Source organism: Panicum virgatum, chromosome 2N (genome assembly GCF_016808335.1).
Source record: "Panicum virgatum strain AP13 chromosome 2N, P.virgatum_v5, whole genome shotgun sequence".
In the NCBI taxonomy this organism is placed as follows: Eukaryota; Viridiplantae; Streptophyta; class Magnoliopsida; order Poales; family Poaceae; genus Panicum; species Panicum virgatum.
Window position 1 is genome coordinate 13,556,218 of NC_053146.1, and position 21,950 is coordinate 13,578,167.

A 21,950-nucleotide genomic window follows, 5' to 3' on the forward strand; every position below is an offset into this window, starting at 1 on the left:
CTGACTTCAACAGCGTGAGCCATTTCACGGATCCAAATCGACGATTGTCTCGTCTTCAGTATTTTGTCTTTTCTTCCCACAGCACCGTCTCCAACAGAGCGCTGCATTTCCACCGGCGTTGTTGGAGCGGCCGTCGCGCGCGGCGAGGAAGGCGAGGAGGAGGCGGAGGTCCGCGGCCGCGCCGGCGTCCCCGTTCGCCACAGCAGCAAGAGCAGGCCGCGCCCGAACCCCGCCACGCCCACGGGCTCGCCAGGATCCAGTCTCCAGCCCATCCCCGAGATCCAGCCCGTCGACCTCTTGCTCCGCCTCAACCTCAACCCGACGGCGTGCACAGCGGGCAGGACCGCACGCTCGGCGGCTCGCGGTCGCGGGAGCGGTGACGGCGCGCGGCCGCGCGCATGGCTCCTAGGCCCGGAGCCATGGCGGTGGGGGGCAGCGGTGTGGCTCCTGCAGCCAGGCACGTCGGATAGGCCGAGGAGTGACGCACGGCGGTGAGGCACCACATTGAGCTCGTCTTCCTTCTTCCCCTTCTCTCTCCTGCTCGTCTTCCTTCTTCCCCTTCTCTCCCATGGCGGCGCCGCTGTGTCCTCCACGCGCACATGAATGCATCGGAGGAGAGAGGATTGCATCGCCTCTTTCCTCCGATGCATTTTGCATCCGGCATTTGCATCATCTGTTGGAGGCATTTGCACTGTGCACCGTAGACAGTGGAGAGGCAAAAATATATTTGGATCACGCTGTTGGAGTCAGTCTAAGGCCAACAACACATGGTCGATAAGAGCAAGTATTATAGTGCCACTTCAGCCGGCTGAGAGATGTACAGGTCAGCAGAAATCGTAGTTGGCGGAGAGATAATAAAAGAGAGAGAAGAAAGTGACCGACTCGTGAAACGCCGGCTTCAAACCGGCGAACAGAACTGTACCATAGCTGCCCCCTCTGCATGCCGACTGCTGCGTCCGCAGAGAGCATTAATTGGTAACGGATTCCACTGCCACCGCTGTATGCCCCACTGCCACCGCTGCATACCGTGGCATTTTCTCAGCTGGCAGCGGGCTAGGTTATAAGCCCTGCTCTAAGGCAAAACATCTTCCTCCTCTTCGAAATCCCAATTAGAATATAGAAGTATCTCTCGAACTCTCTACTCCTCTACTATAGTTGGGAGAGGCGAAAAGGAGGCCGCCCGTGCTCCCGCCGGCGAGGCCGTTGATCTCCCCCGCCTCCGATGGCCTTCTAGGCCTCAGATGTGAGGGGGATCTCGGGTTCTCAGCCCGGTGGTGTAGATTAGGTACTAGCTTGTTTAGGTTTGTGTTTCCGGGTAGGTGTCCAAGCGGCGTCGGCAAGGCGATGACGGTGGCGGCGCGTTGGAATAAGTCCCTCCAGCTCCTTCATCGTCTCGGCGATGCTTACTCCGGCATCGGCGAGGGGCTAGTGAGGGTGGGGTCCCATGGAGCGGGGTGCCTCGTTGACGCGAGGTTTCTTCTGGTCCTTCGTGACTCCAAGGTAGGAGTCGGCTTCCAGAGGTTCCAGCAAGATACGTCTGCGAAGCTCTGGAGGGGGATGGCTGCTAGTTTGTTGGTTACGTGGTGGGTGGATCTGGACTTGTTCTTTGCTGTTCGTCGGCGAGGAGGGCGGATCCACGGTCAAAGAAGCTTGGGGTGCGTCCCCGGCCGATGCACTTTCTTCGTTCTCTTCTATTGCGGCTCGATTCAAAGCTTTGCAGCGATGGAGTTCCTTTTGACCTCGGTGTTCACGTCGTCTTCTTTTGGCCCTGACCATGGGCACGGCGGAGGAAGGCGGCGGCGACGGCGACGTCTGGTGGCCACAGTGTGTGCAAAAGATCTGCTGGATCAAGTTGTAATTTTCTCTTTTGTCAAGGTCTTTTGTGCAAATGTATGTGGACAGCTGTTTCCTCTCTATGGTTCTAGTAGGTGCCTGTATGGTCCTGGTCTTGTACACGTATGATGTTGGTATAATACAGGTACTGTTTTATCAAAAAAAATAGAATATAGAACCCGGATGCCCAAGTGAAAATTGAGAGAAAAATCGAAGAGCAAATTAAACGCTCAGAGCCTGAGACGAACAACAAAGAATCGCTGCGGATCGGAAGAAGCACCCACCATGGAGGAGCCTGGTAGTGGTGCTAGTAGCAGGTGTCGCGCTGCCGACGGGGAATCGCAGGACGAGCAAGGGGACGCCTCTGTTGAGGTCGAACTCGATCTCTTCCCGGGCCCGCCGTTCCGCGTCCAGGAATCTGCGCCGCGGCGACCGGGCTTGTCTTATTCTTCGTCGGGTTCAGGAATCACGTTATCCGCTGGATCCCAGTTCAGCAAGAAGGGCGGCGACGGTAGCAGAAGCCGCGGCGACCGGGCACCGCCGGCGACCGCCGTTGGGAAGGAGCACCTGTTCGACAAGGTGCTGACGCCGGCCGACGTGGGGAAACGGCTGGTTATCCCCAAGGAAGATGCGGTCTGGCCCTTCCTGCCCGGCGTCGTGCTCGTGCTTACCTTCAAGGACCCCAACGGGAAGCAGTGGAGCTTCCGCTGCTCCTACTCGAAGGACCTCCGGCGATGCTACATGTCCAAGGAATGGAGCCGCTTCGTCAGGAAGAAGGGACTCCACGCCGGCGACACCGTCTCCTTCTACCGCGGCCTCGGGGCGGCAGGACACGGCCGCTTCTTCGTGGACTGGAAGCTGCGCGCGGATGACGCCCACCGTCGCAGACTCCGTCTCCCGATCCCGAAGCAGCCTCCCATGGCTACCCCCAATTCGGAGCTCGCTGACCCCTGCTCGGCCTCCTCGATCAGTCGTCTCTCCCAGCAGCTTGTTCATGTTCGAACCACCATCTCACCCTCCAGTGGAGCGCAGGTGTCCTTTGCCTGGCTGACTAGAGTTAGGAGCTTGGCCGCCGACGCCCAAGACTGTCTGCAAGATCTGCACTACAGGATGATGCAGGCCGTTCTTGGAGTTGGGAGCCACGAGAAGGTGATAATGAGATCAAATGTGTCAGGGAATTCTTCCAGAGCAACATCTAGCAGCTTTTTCCAGTCAGCTTCCCTGGTAGAACTTACCGTCATATCCATTGGTGATAAACTTGAGGGCCTCCAACATGGAAGACCTGAATTGTCCGTTGCAGCTCCTCGCAATTCAAGTAAATTAATCTCGGTTAAGCATTTGGTCGTGCGTTGCATCCTTCTATGCCGCGGTATCTTGGGCATTATGAGCGCAGCTGGAGCTGATGAAGTGAAGGCGACCCGGGAAATTCCAGTGTTTGCTTCTGATGATCTGACATACGCTGGCCGTGCAAAGGATAGTATGATGGACTCCCCGAATATGCCAACAAACGTGACTGACCCTATCTATTTGTTGCCCACATTTATCAGAAGCATGCTTTATTTGGATCTCTCAAATTGCAGCAGCCTTGCACAGGTGCATCCTTCCCTATGCACCCTTCATCATCTGGCTGCTTTGAACCTCTCCCGGTGCTATTCTCTTCACACATTACCGGTATCACTAGGAATGCTGCAGAACTTGCAGATTCTTCTTCTTTCAAACTGCCAGAAACTACGGAATCTTCCAGTGTCGCTTTGCGACCTCTCCAAGCTCAGATTGTTGGATCTGTCGGGCTGTTCTAGACTTGAGACCTTACCATATTCTTTCGTCACGCTTCGACAAATGGAGATTCTGAATCTTTCATACTGCAAAGGATTGAAGGAGCTTCCACAACCATTTGGCATCCTTCAAGGACTTAAGTACTTGAATTTATCAGGTTGTCATGGTTTAGACTTGGATGTTGAGTGTAAGCTGGCCAATTTGATGTGTGTGACTCTGTCACCGCATAGCAATATTCAAGGTTTCTCTGACTCCTTTCGAGATCTTAAGAACCACCTGGATATGTCAAGATGGTGGAAGAAGAGCCGGCTCCATCCCCAGTGCAACCCAAAGGTTTGTAATCTCATCTTACTAGTTCCATTTGAGAATAAGTTCATTTTCAAAATAAGTCAATGTAAAGTATCAATCTTTTTTGTCCTTTAGGCCATTCCTTTTCATACATATAAGTCCCACGAGCAAAGTATTATTGAAAGACTACTGTCTGTTAATTTTGATGAGGGTGGTGTCACTAGTGACCATGTAGTCACTTCTATTTGCATAGTTGGTGAAAGCGGCATGGGCAAGACTGATCTGGTTCAACGAATTTACAATAACAAATTGATTTTGGATACTTTTGATTTGAGAATATGGGTACCTGCATGTGACAAAAAGAGGCTACTAGAGAAAATTGTAGAATTTACAACTTTCTCCTACTGCTGTGATTCCCCAATGAGCGTTCTCGAAGAAATTTTAATAGAAGAACTTACTGGCAAGAGATTCTTACTTGTACTGGATGACTGTGATTACGAGAGCTCACAATTCTGGAATGAACTATTGAAACTATTTAATGTTTGCTCAAAAGGAAGTGCTGTCATTACAACTACTAAGAACAAGGAAGTCGCTAACCATGTGGGAGCAACGCAAACCTATTACTTGAGTTCTCTATCGAAAGAAGACTGCTTCATGATTTTCCGCAGACATGCGCTTGGTGGTTTAGATATGAAAAGTTACCCTCCGTTAGAAAGTGTTGGCTGGAAAGTTGTTGAGAAATGTGGTGGTAATGCACTGTGCATAAAATCCCTAAGTGGGTTATTGTGTCATTCAGAAATTGGTTTATCTCAAATGGATATGCTCGTTGATGGTATCTTACCAGCACTAAGACTTTGTTATGATCTTTTGCCATCACACCTTCAGCAGTGTTTCAAATTTTGTTCCTTATTCCCCAAAGATTATCATTTCATCAAGCATCACATTGTCCGATTATGGATAGCTCAAGGTTTTGTCTTCCCTGAAGAAGGTTGTCAACCAGAAGAGACTGGCCTGCATTATTTTGACGAGTTGTTCTGCAGATCATTTTTTCAGCTCTCTCCCTTCCATAATGATAATGAAGATAAGTTTGTTATGCATGAGCTATTTCATGATTTAGCACAATCTGTTTCAAAGAATGAATGCTTCAGATCCGAAGAACCCTTCTGCAGTTTTCCTGAAAATATTTCCCACCTCTCGCTTGTTCCATCAAATTTTAAGACTGTTACGCTGATTAAAGAAATTAAAAATCTGCAGTCCTTGTTGGTTGTTAGAAGATTTTTTCCCGGTTGTTAGAATTTTGCAGGATGATCTTTATGTGAAATATAGATTCTTAAGGGCACTAAATTTGAGCTCTACAAACATTCTACAGCTGCCAAGTTCTATTCGGAACATGAGACACTTGAGGTTCTTGGCTCTCAACAACACGATGATCAAGGCCCTTCCTTTTGAAATAGGACAGGTAGACACTCTGCAAACATTGGAACGCAAGGATTGTTGTCACCTTACTGAGTTACCAGGAAGCACAAGTAATTTGACAAAGCTTCGACATCTTGATGTGCGCAAAGAACCTGGCAATATTAAGGTTGGCATGCCTCATGGTATTGGACAGCTGACGGATCTCCAAACATTGACAGAATTCAACATTGGGAACAATTTGTCGCAATGTTCAATTGCAGAGTTCAAGAATCTGAATGGACTAAGGGGACATGTCCATGTAACAGGGCTTGAGAATATTAAGACTGCTGATGATGCCAGAGAAGCAAATATAGTTGGCAAGCACTTCCTAGAAGCTTTGACATTGGAGTGGTGTTACAACGATGAAGGCACAGATGATGGTTTATGCCAAGAAATTGCTAATAATATTCTTCAACATCTTCAACCCAACAGCAACCTTCAAAAGCTTGTCGTTCAAAATTATCCTGGCAATCTGTTTCCTCTGTGGATGCAGGATTCTTACCTTAGCAAGCTCGTCTCAATTACACTTGATAACTGTTATGGCTGTAGTAAGCTTCCATACTTTGGTGATCTGCCATCTCTTAAATCTCTCTTTATACAGAGAATGAATTCTATAGAAAGCTTTGAAACTGGGAGTAGTTCTTTGGCCACTGAAGAGAAACGTCCTCCTAGATTCCCATCGTTGGAGGTCCTCACTTTATGGGAGATGTATGATTTGCAATTTTGGGTTGGCACAAGTGAAGGGGATTTTCCACGGATTTGCCGTCTTTCCATCAGTAGATGCCCAACTGCCCAAGACTCAGAAATTTACCTCCCCTTCGTTCTCTAGTGCATCTGTCAGTACATTGTAGTAGTCAAATACCATCCTTCTCAGAACTTCCATCACTTGAGTCACTGAAGATTGAAGGATTCAATAAGATTCGGTACATTAGTTTCCCCCATCAACTGATAACGTTGAAGAAGTTGGAAATTAGTGACTGCAAAGAGTTGTCATCAATGTATGCTTATTCCTTATCTGTTTCGGATTTAAGAGTTGTGAGGTGCCCAAAACTTGATTTGGTTGGAAGTTCACTGGAAGATCGTCACAGAAAAAAAGTGGACGGTGGAAGGTAATTGAGTTCTCTTTTGCATCATCATTATGTCGTTTATTTTCTTTAACTATTCAAACATGCCATTTAGCTGTAGGGCAGTGATTCATATGGTCATATTATTATAACAATATAACCTTCTTAGCTGGCCAGCATATTTTCATGCCCCTTCTTACATTTTTTTTTTGGAAAAGGGAAGCTTTATTGATCTTAGACAATTACATCAAGATGATACAATTATATAAAATACATCCCGGCCTCTGCATAACTAAGATGCACACAACCTATGAAAAAGGAACAAAAAAAAAGAGAGAACGTCATGACCTAAAGATCATGCCGCAGCAAACTACCACAAGCGACTTCACCTTCATCCGCTTCGCAAACCAAAGCAGCTCTTGGACTATGAAGTAGGCTCCCGAGACAACGCCTCCAACGAGGAAACGGCACGCGCACGTGCCGACATTGCAGTGACCCAACCAATTAAGGTCAGATCAAAGGTTTTCACCTGAGGGAGTAATTCATCTTAATCCAAACAATGCCTTCAACAAGGTCAGTGCCAGGTTCAATCAATTAAGGTCAGACCTAGGAATTTCTTCCCGGAACCGGTGAATTAGTAACAAGTACCACTATGACAAAGTCACACAGTGTTGCTTCCCCCTTCTTTCCAAGCCAATGCTTCTATATAGACCAGACCTGACGCACTTTAAACGACCACGAACTCCAAATCCGGCAGACCATCTGAATTCGTAACCTGAGATGCCATGCTGCAAAGTAGCCATTGGGTACCCGTGCATAATCCACCGGAACAAAGTGCAGATGAAATCCGTCTTCGAGTAAGAGAATCCGCGAATGAAGCCAAGGTGACTCATGTCTCTTGGTCTATATGAAAAATAAAGGCGAAATTAAAGATGTCATCACCAGAAATAGTTGCAAAGTCCGAAGCTTACCCTTCCAACACCAAAGCCAAAGGCGCATCTGCCGGAGAAGAGTCACAACTGGAGGCCAAGCCGACGTCGGATCTGCATCCAGGAGCCCCGAAGCCACCCATCGCGAACCACACGGAACTGCCAAAGCGGCCGGGCGCTGGGAAGAACGAGACCTCCATGCTGTGTCACAAATGCCGGTGAGATCACCCAAGAGGTCACCTCCAACTCCGTGAAGCCGGCGCCACCACGCCTCAATGCCTACCGTGCAAGCCCCCCACCGAGGGCACCGTCACCTGCCGCGGGGCTGCCGGATCCGGATGCGAACCCGGCGCTGCCCGGGCCACCGCACCGACGGCAGCCGGCCGTGGCTGCAGCGAAGACCCGCTCCGACGGGATCCCACGAAGACGGGGCCGTAGAGCCGGCGGTGCCAGATCCGGATCCAGTCGCGCCGCAGACCCGCTGGAGTCGCACGCCCACCGACGGCCGCGGGACTCCCATGCGGGAAGACCCCGAGGGGCCCGACCGCTGTAGCCCGGGGCCGCCGCCGCCGCCGACCTCTGTCGCGCGCGGGCGGCCCAGCGACGCGGCGGCGCCGCCTTGCCCGCAGCGGGTGCCGAACGAGGGACCTCCGACTCCGTGGCCACCGGATCCGGTAGCCCCGCCTGAAGCCGGCAGCCATCGCGGTCCACTCGCGAGACCTCCCAGATCCTCGCGAGCCACGCCCATACGCGAGGAAAGGACCCCGCCGCCGCCGTCCTAGGTGGGACGCGGACTTCCGGACCCCTGCTCAAGCAGCGGCGAGGTGTGGACGAGGTTGGGAAGGGGTGGCGGCGGTGTTGGCCTGGGTGCCGCCCGTGTCGCCCCTGGGAGGAGGGCGACCAATAAAGACTCAAAATATGTGTTTCCTTCCTCTCATAAAGCATGATGATCCACTTGTCATATTGACACCAGGGTTTTAAAATCCGACCGGACCGGCCTAACCGCCGCCCTCCGGTACCGGTTTACCGGACCGGTTAGGCCGGTAATCGGTGGAAACAGGTTGAATTCAAATCCAAATTCAAATAAATTCAAAAACTCCCATGCAACCGGTTCCGACCGATTTACCGGCCGGTTTTACCGGTTTACCGGTCGGTTTGACCGGTTTGAAATTCAAAAGCTCCCGTGCAACCGGTTTACCGGCCGGTTTGACCGGTTTACCGACCGGTTTGATCGGTGGGCCTTCATGGGCCGGCCCATTTTTTTTCTTTTTCTTTTTTGATTTAACTTTAAATTCCCACAAACTATACTAAATGAATGAATTTTTGAGAAAATTTGACCCCATTAGATTCATCACACCTTGAAGTATTTTTAGGAATTTTTTGGGAATTTTTTATTTTTTGAATTCAAATTTAAAATTTGAATTTTGGCCGGTTGGATACCGGCCGAAACCGGAACCGGACCGGACCGGTTTGACCGGTAACCGGTCAAACCGGACCGGACCGGTTTGACCGGTAACCGGTCAAACCGGACCGGTTCCCACCGGTTAGGTTAACCTTGATTGACACTCGGTAGTACAGGTTAGAGTTCCTTTTCTTCATTGTAGGATCAACAATACTGAAAGGGAATATCAGTTCTGATTGTCAATGTGAGATGCCATTGAAGCTGTTTCTACCTAAATAATGTGATCTTTTGCGTGCATTCCAATTATAGTAGAAAAATATATGGAAAAACTAACCTCTGTTTTTATCTCGTACTTCCTTATCTCAAACTTCAACTAAGGAAGAAAGATAAGTCACCACCTAGGGTCGGACCGTGGCTGTTCCAGTTGTGGCTTGTGGGCGCTTGGCTTATTACCCCTATTCAATACAAAACCAACCATGATATTATTGTACTAGCATAGGGAATTAGAGAGGTAACAGAAGTTAAATATAAAGAGGAATAATTTAGCAATTACATTCATAGTTTGGCAAAAAAATGAAAAAAATTGTGTGTTGGATTCTGAAATGGAAGCAATATTGTTGTCATTGAATTGTTGATTTCAATTTTCTACTTTTTTAGGAATATTGCAGTATGCTATTTTTCTCTTTTTTTCCTGCTAATTGATTACTCATATACAGGAATATTCCTACAAGGCAGTCTATGGTGCTAAAAACTGCAACATATACAGATCTCCAAGTTGACAGTTGGAAGTGGGAAAAGCATGGAGAAAAGAATATATTTGGGTCCAATCTTGCAAGGTAAAAATATATTATTTATAGAGTAACTACTAAACTACATCGGAGCCATGAGTCCATGAACACGTATTAGTTCCATCTTTCTGGAGTTGCATTTGATTCTTTATTTATATTTATAGCAGGTTGTTTTGCTTATGGCTTAAATACTGGAATCCTTGCTTTTTTTAATTGTCTTATAAATCGTAAACTATGTCACATTAGTTGTTATTTATAGAAAAGGGTGTACCTATTGTTAAAGCTCCTGCATGAGGGGATGTCTACGGGAAGAAATTTCCTTGACAATTTTCCTCTTGGAACAATTTGTAAAGAGGTTGATTTGAACCCAGGACCTCCATGGGGACTCTACCACGGCTCCAGGCCCACCTTTCTTACCTGTTATTATGCATAACAAACATATTTTTTAATTTACAATTGATAGAAGTTTTGATTTACTTGAGTATGGTAGAAACTATATATTTTACTGGTAACGAATCATATATGGTGTGGGCCAGAAAAAAATAAGAGAAAATGTTGATACTAGTCATAGCCTTGGATCATATCTTTATGGCAAACGTTTAGACGGACAGCTTATGCTTTCATGTGTTCTATATGAAGATAGCTGATTCAGTATTCAAACCACATATGAAAGCATTTTATTAGTTAACTATATAGATCATTACATATGAAAGCATTTTATTATTTAACTATATAGATCATTATTATTAGAAGTCCACATTTTGTTCCTTGGCAAATAACGAGTCAACCTTCCAATTCAATTAGTTTGGTCAGGCACAACTAGGACTGAAACAGCAGAGAAGAGCCAGAAAGGTAAATAGTCAGTGCAGCAAGCATAGATTAACAACAGAATCTCTATCTACGCTTCCAACATCTGACAAGCAATTAACGCTTGTAAGCAAATGCAAAATTGCTATATCATGAAAAAATAGATATGCTTTGATATGGTTTGCTCAATTTTTTGAAATGAGTAAAAAGTACTGTAATAAAGCACATACCCGCAAAATAAATTATAAAGCACATAGTGCCATAGCCAAGCGCAAGTTTGTCGGCTATAGAGAAACCAGTGGCTCCACTTGTCCGTCCGCGCTGGAGACGCCATCAACTACCGGCGCAACTCAACCCAAGTCTTCGTCAACGCTTGCCAAGAACCACCTATCTTGCTCAGTCCACGGATCGATTCTCCCTACCGATCATTGCGTTCCAGCAGATCTATCCTGCAATGGCCGACGAGGGAGAGAAACCAATCATCCACACGCTGCGAGACGCGCTGCTTCACTTCGCTGTCAAGTCCAAGAAGCTCGCGTCGCCGCTGCTCGAGCCGTTCGGGCGCGCGTCCGAGCCGGCCACCGTCGACGACGACGAGCTGACGGCGCTCAGGTCCAAGCTGCGCCGGATCCGCGCCACGCTCCGCGACGCCGAGAGCCTGTCCGTCACCGACCGCTCCGTGCAGCTGTGGCTCGCCGAGCTCGGCGACCTCGAGCACCGGGCCGAGGACGTGCTGGAGGAGCTCGAGTACGAGTCCCGACGCTCGGCCCAGCTGGAGGATCTCAAGCTCGACCTCCTCCGCGCCGCGAAGACCGGGAAGCGGCGCCGGGAGGTGGCGCTGCTGTTCGCCGCCGCGCCGGCGAGGCGGCTCCGCCGCAAGATCGACGGCATCTGGGCGCGGTACGAGGAGATCGCGTCGGACAGGAGGAAGCTCCGGCTCCGCCCCGGCGACGGCGCGCCCCGGCCCGCGGCGAGCGCGCTCGTGCCGAGCAGCGCGCTCCCCCGCGGCTGCGGCGAGCTCCACGGGCGGGAGCGCGACGCCGAGAGGGTCGCCGCTCTGGTTGGCGCGCCGCCCGACAACGGGAGAGGCTACGCCGTCGTGCCGATCGTCGGGATGGCCGGCGTCGGTAAGACGGCGCTGGCGCAGCGCGTCTGCAACATGGAGGCCGTCAGGTCGCACTTCGACATGACGTTCTGGATCTGGGTCTCACAGGAGTTCGACGTCGTCGGCGTGACACGCAAGATCGTCGAGGCGATCACCAGATCTCGCCCTGAGTGCGACGAGCTGAGCACGCTTCATGAGCTCATAGTTGAGCATCTTGCAGGGAAGAGATGCTTGATCGTTCTCGACGATGTTTGGGATGACAATCCCAGCCACTGGGACTGCATTACGGCTCCCCTGAGCCGCTGCGCGGTGGGGAGCACTGTCGTCGTGACGACAAGGAGCAAGAAGGTTGCCAAGATGGCGAGCCCAAAGGTGTATCATCTGAAATGCTTGTCAGATGACGACTGCTGGCTTGTATGCCAGCGACGGGCGCTGCCCAACAGCGACACCGACATTAAGCAAGAACTTGTCGAGATAGGTAAGCAGATTGCGAAGAAGTGTGGGGGCTTGCCATTGGCAGCAGAGGCAGCTGGTAGTGCCCTCAGCAATTCAATCAGCTGGGAGCACTGGAAAGAAGTCCTAGAGAACGGACTGTGGGCTGGCAGTGAGGCGAAGAATCTGGTATTGCCGGTGCTGAAGGTGAGCTACGATCATTTGTCGACACCACTGAAGCGATGCTTTGCGTTCTGTTCGTTGTTTCCGAAGGGCTTTGTCTTCGACAAAGATGTTCTAGTCCAGCTGTGGACTGCACAAGGATTTGTGGATGCTGAAGGAGACCGCAGCCCTGAAGTTACGGCCAATGGCTACTTCAATGATTTGGTGTCAAGGTGCTTCTTCCACCCTTCCCCAGCTCATGATATCGTTGAAGGGAAGTTTGCCATGCATGACCTGTATCAGGAGCTTGCTCAGTTTGTTTCGGGCAATGAATGTAGGATGATACATCACCCTTGTTCCATGAAAATAGGTGAGAGCCCTCGGCATTTGTCCTTTGTCGACGAGGAGTCCTATTCTGTTGAAGAAATGCACTTGAACACAATTCGTGGTCATCATGATCTGCGAACCTTCCTGTTCATTGCAAGAACAGAGCAAAAGCATGAGGAGATTACATTTAGAACAAAGATTCCTTCTGAACTGATCATGGATTTTGAATGCTTAAGAGCTCTAGATTTGAGCAACACAAACATCATGGAGTTACCCAAGTCCATAGGGAGTCTGATACATCTACGTTATCTTTCTTTGGATAACACCGCCATCCAAACATTGCCCGACTCAATTTGTGCTCTCTTCCACCTGGAGACAATCAAGCTTAACCATTGTTCTTCTCTTACTCAGTTACCTCAAGGTATAAAACTCCTGTTGAATTTAAGGTGCCTAGAGATCCCACATTCAAACATACAAATGCCTTCTGGTATAGGAGAGTTGACTAGGCTCCAGAGACTATCTTTTTTTGCCATTAGAAATGAGCCTACTGGATGTGGCATAGAAGAACTGAATGAACTGGTAAACCTTAGAGGACATCTTCATATCACAGGTTTAAACAACCTGGATGGTGCCCAAGCTGCTGCAGCCAACCTCTGGAACAAGTTGGGTATTCAAAAGCTTACACTTGAATGGTCTGCACTTACAAATTTTAACAAGCCTCTTTGTAATCCACAAGGAAATGCAGTGAGAGGCATATCACACAGACAGGGCCCTGGATTTAGTGCAGCAAAAGATCAGGTGTTGAAATGCCTCAAGCCTCATTCAGATCTGGAAGAGCTCAGTATCAACCATTATAATGGATCCTTTTCTCCGACATGGTCAGGATGGCTACCCTTGGACAGGTTAGCTTCTATTGAACTGAAAGACTGTCACAATTGCGAAGAACTACCACCCCTTGGCTGCCTGCCATCTCTTAAACACATTTTGGTACAATCACTGCCACGTGTCAAGCTAGTTGGGCCCGAATTTTTTGGCGATGTTGGAGATATCGCTTCAAGCAGTGATGGGAGAGTATGTAATGTGTTTCCTGCACTGGAGTCGCTAAAGTTCAGGAACATGAAAGCTTGGGAGGAATGGTGTGGTGTCAAGAGTGAGCACTTTCCAAATCTTAAATATCTCAGCATTGATAGGTGTAGCAAGCTCAAGCTATTGCCCAAGTTCACATCAGAACCAAAGCTGAGAATCCGACACTGTGACCTGCTGCAAAGGCAATTGTGTCAGGTACCATTCGAAACTTCAAATGACTGCTATAAGCTAATAATATGCATACTTCATTTTGAAACTTCAAATGACTGCTGTTAGCTAATAATACGCATGCTTCAATTTTTATGTTCCATATGCACAACTCATTATGTTTTTCATATTTCTGCAATTCTTTTTCTTTGCTTCACCACCAAGACTGTATTTGTTCTCATCCATGAAAACAGCATATGCCTCCTAGATGTTAGATTCATTAGAACAACAGAAGTACAAGAAATGGCACCTTAGAGTTCCACAATCATGCAAATGGATTCAGTCTTATTTGGATCAAGTGGATGCAAATAGGTGATATTCCAAATATTATAGCAAGGGCACGACGGCCCCCTTCTTGCAAACATCAATTTTAGAATCACAAATTTGATAGCACTCCTAGGAGTTTCGATACAACCCCCCACAAGGATATGTAGCTGTACTAGGATTTTTTGTTTGTTACATAGCCTGTACTTTTCTGAATCTGAATGGAACGAAAAAAAACATGTTAATGTTCAGAACACATTTGTTTTTTATCTTGTTCAGAAATATCGGAATATGGTGAAGCACATACCAGCTCAAAGTGAAATTTCATATACATGCATCACGGAAGGTGACATTTTAATTCTTGAAGCTTCCTGTTCCTATGGCGCATAAAAATAGGAAATGGTCATTGATCCACAGAATCAGGTACTCCCCGTCAGGTTTTTATTTTCAACATTAGGCTGTAGTTCCACTCAATATGTTCTACTGATGTGGATTTTCATTCATAGGGTGCATGCAATGCAGTGCAAAGATGTCTGCATCAATTCAACCTGGAGCTGATTGATGCACTTCCTCCGTGCATGAGACTGCTGCAAAAATTGGGCACATGTACAGTATGAAGAAATGCTTCAAAATACAGAGAAAGATGAAAATCATCTGCGCTCAGTGGTCTTCATGACTGGGTCCAAGCTCTCCCGCCATGGCTTATGTAATATATGTAGGGACAGTATGAGGAAGGAACTTGTGGCTGTTTGCACCATGCAAACCAGCTGAATTGCCACCCCTACATCTCTATGTTATGAAATTTCAATTGTTCAAAATTATGGGTACCTGCTATTCATGCAAGTTTCCTCGTTATGCACCTTATTGTTACGTTCAGTTTGGTACTTTCAACCAGTTTGAACATTTCTAAGTTTGTTTAGACTGTACAAGAAAATCCCTGGATTTGAATTTCATCTTAGGAAAAAAAATGAGAACCCGAGACATAGTAATTTGATTATTTTAATTTTGGCAATAGCAAAGCATGCAGCTAAAGAAACTCACGATGACCATTGAAGTTGGCTATGAGGACCGCCTAGCAACTGTGGCAACTGTGCCATGGTGGGACCTTCTCCGACATGTGAGGAAAAAGAACAAGACGGTGTTATGTGTGTGAAATAACATGCTTACATTCCAGCATGGACTCTTATATAATCATTTAGAGCATGAGTCATTAATATGAAAATGCAGGTAAAGGAAAAATGCAGGTAAAGGAGCCTATTTACTAGTACAATTAAGAATGAAAATGAGGATAGAATGATGGAGAAGTAACCCAGTAGTGTAGAACTCAGCATTATGAAGAGGTGAGGAAAACTAGAATTGTGTTGTGGGATGAAGTACAACAATAACATAGCTTTTTTTTCCCAAGCAAGTTGGGGTAGGCTAGAGATGAAACCCGAAAGAAATAAGTTCAAAGTTCAGGCACATTGATAGCTAGTCTCTAAGCGCTCCTATCCAAAGCTATCTGTTAACACCGGTGCGTGCCTATCGTCCCCGATGCGTTCCCGAGCCTGGCAAGCTCGGGCATGTGTCGCCCGATGGCCTGACTGCTTCGATTTTGGCATCGCTCCCTCTACGACTGCCTCGACGCGTCGCCATCTTCGTCTCCGGCGTCTTCTCCATTACGCCACCACCATGGCGCCTCCTCCTGCGCCCGCGGCTTCATGTGCGGCTACTTTGTCTTCGGCAACCTCGACATAGCTACGTCGACCACGGCTACTCTACGTACGGCATCATCGACCATGGCTACTCGTCCTCACCTCGGCTACCTCGACTTCGGCACAAAGGGCTATCATCTGCTTGAGCAACCTTGTGGTTTTCCACTCCAGCCACAGCATCTGCGGCGCACTGACCGTTGTGACTGCGGGGGGATGTCAGTTTATCGACTTCTCTCCAGTCTCACCGTCTGCGACGCTCCCGCTGTGACTGCGGGGGGATGTTAGAGTATATTAGGGATATCTCTATATTAGGTAGATTAGGATTGTATCCGTATCCTACCAGATCTGTAGGAGAGGCTTCTTGCCCTCCAAGTCATATACCCCTATATATTCAGCCCCAAGAGTCAGGCTAATACAATCCATCAATCACCAATTCTATTATCCTACACTATCTCTTTAGAGATATTCCAATCCTTAAGATCTCTCTTAACTGGCTCATCCCACGTCAGTTTAGGTCTACCTCTACCCCTCTTTACATTATCGACCCGCTCAAGAACCCCATTACGCACTGGCACCTCAGGAGGCCTTCGTTGGACATCGTGGGATGAAGTACACCGTTTAAAATTGTACAGAATGGCCCCTTTCCAAAAGAAAAAGAATACAATCAAGGTTGTCTCATGTATTTAACATTCATACCTTCACAGCTGAGTCAATACTTTCACTGACTGAATGCAGCTGTTTTTTCTTAAAAGAACGAGGCAGCTAAGGTCAAGGGACCTGTTCTACATTTTTGAGAAATGTTCTTCTAAAACTATAGAATTTCACCTTCCACTGTATAACTGCAAGAAAATGGTCCTATAAATGCTTTGCTGTCTTCCGTAGTACGAATAACTCAATTTTGATAAACTCCTACAGATGAACTCCTGAATATGGACAACCACAGAAGTGCTGGAACACCAAAGCAGTAGACGGGTGCATCCATGAATGGATTAACCTCATATGCCCTGACGATACCTCTGCAATGCTGCAGATAAGTGCTTGTTAGTGCAGAAGCTCACAGATTTGCTAGCATTTTACAAGTATGGTTCATGTGACCAAGACATAATAAAATAACACAATCAATCGGAGGAAAAAAAAAACCTTATTAAAAATTAAATAATTCCCACTAAATTATTCACCACTCTACAAGTGCCTACCACCTGCTACTACTTGATTCGACATTCATTTACTCTATGCAATTCTAATGAGAAGCCTCTTCGATCAGAAACTTTTTCAACGGGACCATCAAAATTCACAGCTGCCCAAGGTCACAATCTCATCAAAGGATTGCTTAGCACAATAACTCCATACTGTACTTACCTTCAGAGAGCAGCAAAAGAAAAAAAGAGACAACGATGGCGATTGTGGTGCATGGGAAATCTTTCGATTCACAGAATAGCTATTAGTATAAAATACAGCCTTTGAAAGAGGCAGTTCTTAACTTCATACCAGAGAAAGCAAAATGAGGGAACACTGATAGGCCCTATTCACCTTAAACCTTGCATGAAGCAAAAGACAATGTGAAGCTAAACTCCATAGCTACTAAACTTTATTCATGACAAGAATTATTTGAAGTCACTTATGGAAGAAAAATTCAAGAGGGACCTCTAATGTCATCTTATGACTCACGACTAAGCCACTAGGACATTATACCGACAACACAAAAGGTATGCACAAGTTCAAAATGATTCTAAAAGGTCAGGTTTGTAAATCACTCTTTCTAAACACACACAAAATTTAAGGAAAGAAAATAGCATGCCTTGAAATTTTATATTCGTTATAAGAGAGTTCATGAATTTGGGAACAAAGAACTATGTTGTTGTAAGGGAGATCAACAGGCAACATATAACTTAAAATTGCATGTATATGAGTTGAAGTTGAAAGGAAAGCAAACCTTCCAATGCTTCCAGACAATTGGTAGGCATAGAAGTATTAGAATCTTTCTAAACCAATGAAGCACACCAACATAATTTGTGTACCATGTCTTTTTATGGTGATCATCATCCTTCTTTGCCATCTGGGAGATATCATGACCTAGACACAAAACTCTTACTGCTGCTATAGCTGCTATAACAAGAAAGGCTGGCAAAACCACAAACAGAAGATGAGGAAGAACAATAACCATCACGTCAGGGAATCCAATATATGGCCTTTTACTGGTGTTCGCAAGATACTTAGTGCTCCAGCCTTTGTAATGCAAATACATCTTATTGTGATTCTCCATAACAGCATAGCCACTAAACCATGCGAAGAAGACCAAATATAGCAAATACAACAACATTCCAGACCAAATGATATACATCTTGGAAAGCTCAGCTGCAAAAAACTCAAAATTAACTGGAGAAAAGCCTCCTGAACTTCTGGTCATCTTTGGTCTAAGGAATTTTAACATTAATTGATTCTTAAAGAATGTGAGTGAAGTGCGAGGAACTAGAACCAATGAAAAGAGAAATGTAAGGGTAGTCCACATAATTGGGTAGTACAGTTGATTCCATTGGCAACCCATTACTCTAAATTCCTTCCATGTCCAACTAACTTTTGCACTTAGACCATTAACTGAAAATGGCCTCAGTTCGCTGAGGTAAACCTCCCCACTCATGTCCACTGCTTCTATCTGGTGCCAGTACCGATCTGGTGAATCATCTAAAAAATCTCTCCAGTTCCATGTGAACGTATACATAGCTCCTCTAGCTCCCTTTCCACTAGTTCTTTCCATTTCTTGCTCTAGTACCGAATGAAAACTTCCATAATGTGATTCATATACTTTTACAGTTACAGATTCAATCTTGTATCTTGAAAAGACAAGGGCTCTCACAGTCCCTAAATGCGTGGTGCTAGTCTCTTGGCAAATAAAATCAAAAGGATCTGAAGATCTCTGCATAAACCGTGAATCCACTGGAAAGGTGGGTACTATGATCACATCTCTAGAACCAAATCTGAAATCCATGTCAGCATATGAGACATGGCCAGAATCAATGGCTAGAATCCTCATGCTCCTGGCGCTTCTCCAATCACCCATCTCCCACTCCCAGAATTCTGCTACAGACTCTGTCCTTGCAGAACAATTACCATTACTGACAGCTGTTGACATAACTTCATGGACATCAAATTGAAAATACTGTTTAGAAGAAAATTGATGCTGCTCAGAAGTATGATGGCGCTTCAAGTTTCTTCCAAAATTTGTATGAAGATGCCCACACAAGTAAGTGGAGAGTGAATGCTTCAGAAAAACATCTCTAATATTTCTTCCTGAAGTTGTTGATGCAGAAAAGGATATAGGGAAATGTCCAAAGGCGATCTTTGTTATCGGGGAACTTGAAGATTGATTATCCCACTGTGAAAGTGCTGCATCCAAATCAGAAAGTAACTGATCTGTAGGTTGCCCAAATATATTTGTTGGGCTTCGGAGACCAGCACCCATTGCACTGTCAAATCCAACAAATAAATGCTTCCTGCCATTATTCTGCAAAAATTTAAACCAGGAAAGATTATGTAAACTTAAAGCAAACCCATAGTGAACTTATACTAAACCATACTAGCAACAGGACTCATAATATGCATCATTTATTGGCAAAATTAATTGGATTTGTGCTGACTGGAACCAACCTGTAATGTTATACTTTGGACAGCACCTGTCCGTCCTAATCTTGCATTAATGCTGTGCTTTTTGTAGAAATCAAACATGCCACCAACCTCAGGAACACCATATGAATCATGATTACCTCGTAAATCATAAAATATTTCCTTGTTCAGCCCACTCCTATTAGCAACATCATCCATAACTCCTGCATACTCAATCCATTCAGACTCCTCTTGCCTTGACAACAACAAATCCTTGCTTTTTGCATCTGAGCATTCGAATAGAAGATAAAAGAAAATATTAAGCCTCTATAAATATGAAAGAACAGAAAATAAACCTATATTCTGTTACTTTCTAAGCCTAAATGATACAGATTATTCTTTTCATTTCCCTTTTCGATTAACCAAATGAGCGCACACACACACTACAAAGTTGCCATCAGATAACATAAATCGACAAAAATTTTGCAAGCATGACATTTGAGACAGCTTTTCAATAAATTGACTGCACAGATTAGTGCATTCTCAATATTGCAGAAATTGATCTTGAAAGAGGAAAAGCATAATAAATATTTCACACGACAATACTAATGTTGATCATGCCAGAAAAAGGAAGAGTAGTTGAAATGTCACTATGATCAGGTAAAAAGCGAAATGGAACAATTTCAAATAACATCAACCGTAGTCAGAAATGATTGGTGCCATTGTTGCACTGAAAATTTGCCATAGCTTTTTTAACAATAAACATAAATTTATACACTCCATGGACACAGCAAACGGTGTACTGTTGGTCAATCAAGCTGTAAACACGCATCCTAGGTTATAACATCATTTGAACATTTGGAGCATGAGAAGGTGTAAAATTTGTTTGACTCATTGCCTATCATAAATGGTGCATTAGTTCAAGAATAATTCTGAACTTTGCTTGCAGCAGTTGATTGAAGCAAATTCGTAGGTTTAGTAGGAACCCAATTCTGACACAAAAAATGACAATCAATGGCTATTCGATACTCTTTCAGACATTAGCTTACAATGTTTTTAAAGGCAGAATTACAGTTACACCTACACATTGGAGCCACATAGCTCCTACTTTTAATAGCAAAACAAACAATCCACTCCATGGCACGATGGACACAATCGTATTCTTTTCATTCCACTCTTTCACCCAACCCACTCACTTGACTTCACCATAAAACCTCTCTCAAGACTCACTCCCCGAGTGGTGGATAGCTGCATTCCAGTTTATCTCCATACCTCAGTGTCTGAAAAGCACAGCACAGCTTTGGGCTGCTGATCGCAAATGTGCAATTAAAAGTACAAGGGCACAATTGCTCAGCTCCAATCGTGTTCATTAGAGGGCTAGTTGGTGTTGTTTTGCAGTGCAGATGGTATATGGCAATATACAATAGAGGGCTAGTTGGTTGGTGTTGTTTAACAGCACAAAACTATACAGCATCGTGGCACCCATGGCATAAAATTGTGCCTGCTTTGTGAGATTTTTAGCAGCAACTCATCGAATGCACAATCATACTCTTGACAGTTGTCGCAATCTTGCTCCTAAAGCCTAAAGGCGAAACCTCCTACATCGAATTAGAACCAGATCTGAACCCCCCTTAAATTAACCAAACAAAAATTCCAACCACACGCGAAGGAAGAAGGCAGGAAGCCTACCGGTGAGATCGCCGGTGATGAGGACGAGCGCGGGGTTCACCATGGCGAGCGCGTCGCCCACGTGGCGGCGGAAGTCGGCGGCGCGCTCCGGGTGGAAGGCGCTGAGGTGGAGGTCCGACAGCTGCACCGCCCACACCACCGACCCCGGTTCGCCCGGGACCTCCACAACCCGCCGGAGGTCCCCGCCGCCGCGCGCGCAGACGGAGAGCAGCAGCAGCAGCGGGGGCAGGATGGTCGCCGCCCGCTGCGGCGAGGCCATCGCGGCACTCCGGCCGCCGCCGCCTCGGTGGAGGGCTTGGGATCCTGGATTGAGCTCGAGGCGCTGTTGGAAATGAAACTAATCCGAATTGCTTCCGCAATGAAGAAGAAGAAGAAGAAGAAGAAGAGGAAGAAGGAAATGGATTGGGAATTTTGGGATGCATTAGTTACCCAAACAGCGCGCAATTACTCTGAAGAAGCTTGTCCTACCATGAACAGAGTCCTGAACCAAACAACGAAACATTTCTGAAGTCGAGTTATTCTGTTTCAAAAATTCAGTTCATTCCAACATCCACAAACATGACTCACTCTCCAATTCTCCGTGCGTATATGAATTTAAATCCATGCACGAAATTTAATCGTTTTTTAAGAACTTAAACTTAATCGTTTTACAAGACGATGCGAGCAGCATGATTGTAACCTGTGTAAATGATGTGTTAACTTGAGATGCGTCTGAAGTTCTGAACACCACCGTGAGGCATAAAGGATGGGCTTGTGCTTGTGCATGCCACTCCTTTTAACGGGCTTTTCGTTACTTCCTCTTTATAATGTTTTGATGGGCTGAATAGTAGTCCAGCCCGTATTCGGACACCACAACAGCGGAGCTTTCAGACTTCAGTCTGAGAGGCCTCACATTTCAATACTGTCATTGGTAAACTTTTTTTGGTTAAAAAAAAGAGTTACACCATATATTTTGAGGGAAGGACCATGGGACACAAAACTGAACAGGAATTCCCTGCGGAAGATATACTGATGAAGTCTATATTTCTTTCATCAGAAATTG

At 46.1% G+C, this 21,950-nt stretch overlaps 2 protein-coding genes across 3 annotated transcripts; one reads left to right on the top strand and one right to left on the bottom strand.

The window, feature by feature from the left end:
• The first annotated feature begins 1,155 nt into the window (after window positions 1–1,155).
• LOC120659818 (putative disease resistance RPP13-like protein 1) lies at window positions 1,156–14,828 on the top strand. Of its 2 annotated transcripts, none has more exons than XR_005669190.1 (5): window positions 1,156–3,942; window positions 4,033–6,461; window positions 9,464–13,649; window positions 14,205–14,348; window positions 14,432–14,828. XR_005669190.1 is itself a non-coding variant. In XM_039938063.1 (5 exons), the coding sequence occupies exons 3-4, from the start codon at window positions 10,797–10,799 to the stop codon at window positions 14,313–14,315; spliced, it is 2,964 nt and encodes a 987-aa protein (XP_039793997.1). In that variant the 5' UTR covers window positions 2,028–3,942; window positions 4,033–6,461; window positions 9,464–10,796; the 3' UTR covers window positions 14,316–14,348; window positions 14,432–14,828. The 2 variants fall into 2 exon arrangements, 1 of the variants encoding a protein (XP_039793997.1); XM_039938063.1 differs by having other exon boundaries at window positions 2,028–3,942.
• A 1,390-nt stretch (window positions 14,829–16,218) lies between these two features.
• Window positions 16,219–21,384, bottom strand: LOC120659819 (putative metallophosphoesterase At3g03305). The gene is made up of 4 exons (XM_039938064.1): window positions 20,909–21,384; window positions 19,265–19,506; window positions 17,553–19,121; window positions 16,219–16,643 (listed from the first exon to the last, which is right to left on the bottom strand). The coding sequence occupies exons 1-4, from the start codon at window positions 21,165–21,167 to the stop codon at window positions 16,512–16,514; spliced, it is 2,202 nt and encodes a 733-aa protein (XP_039793998.1). The 5' UTR covers window positions 21,168–21,384; the 3' UTR covers window positions 16,219–16,511.
• Window positions 21,385–21,950: the final 566 nt, after the last annotated feature.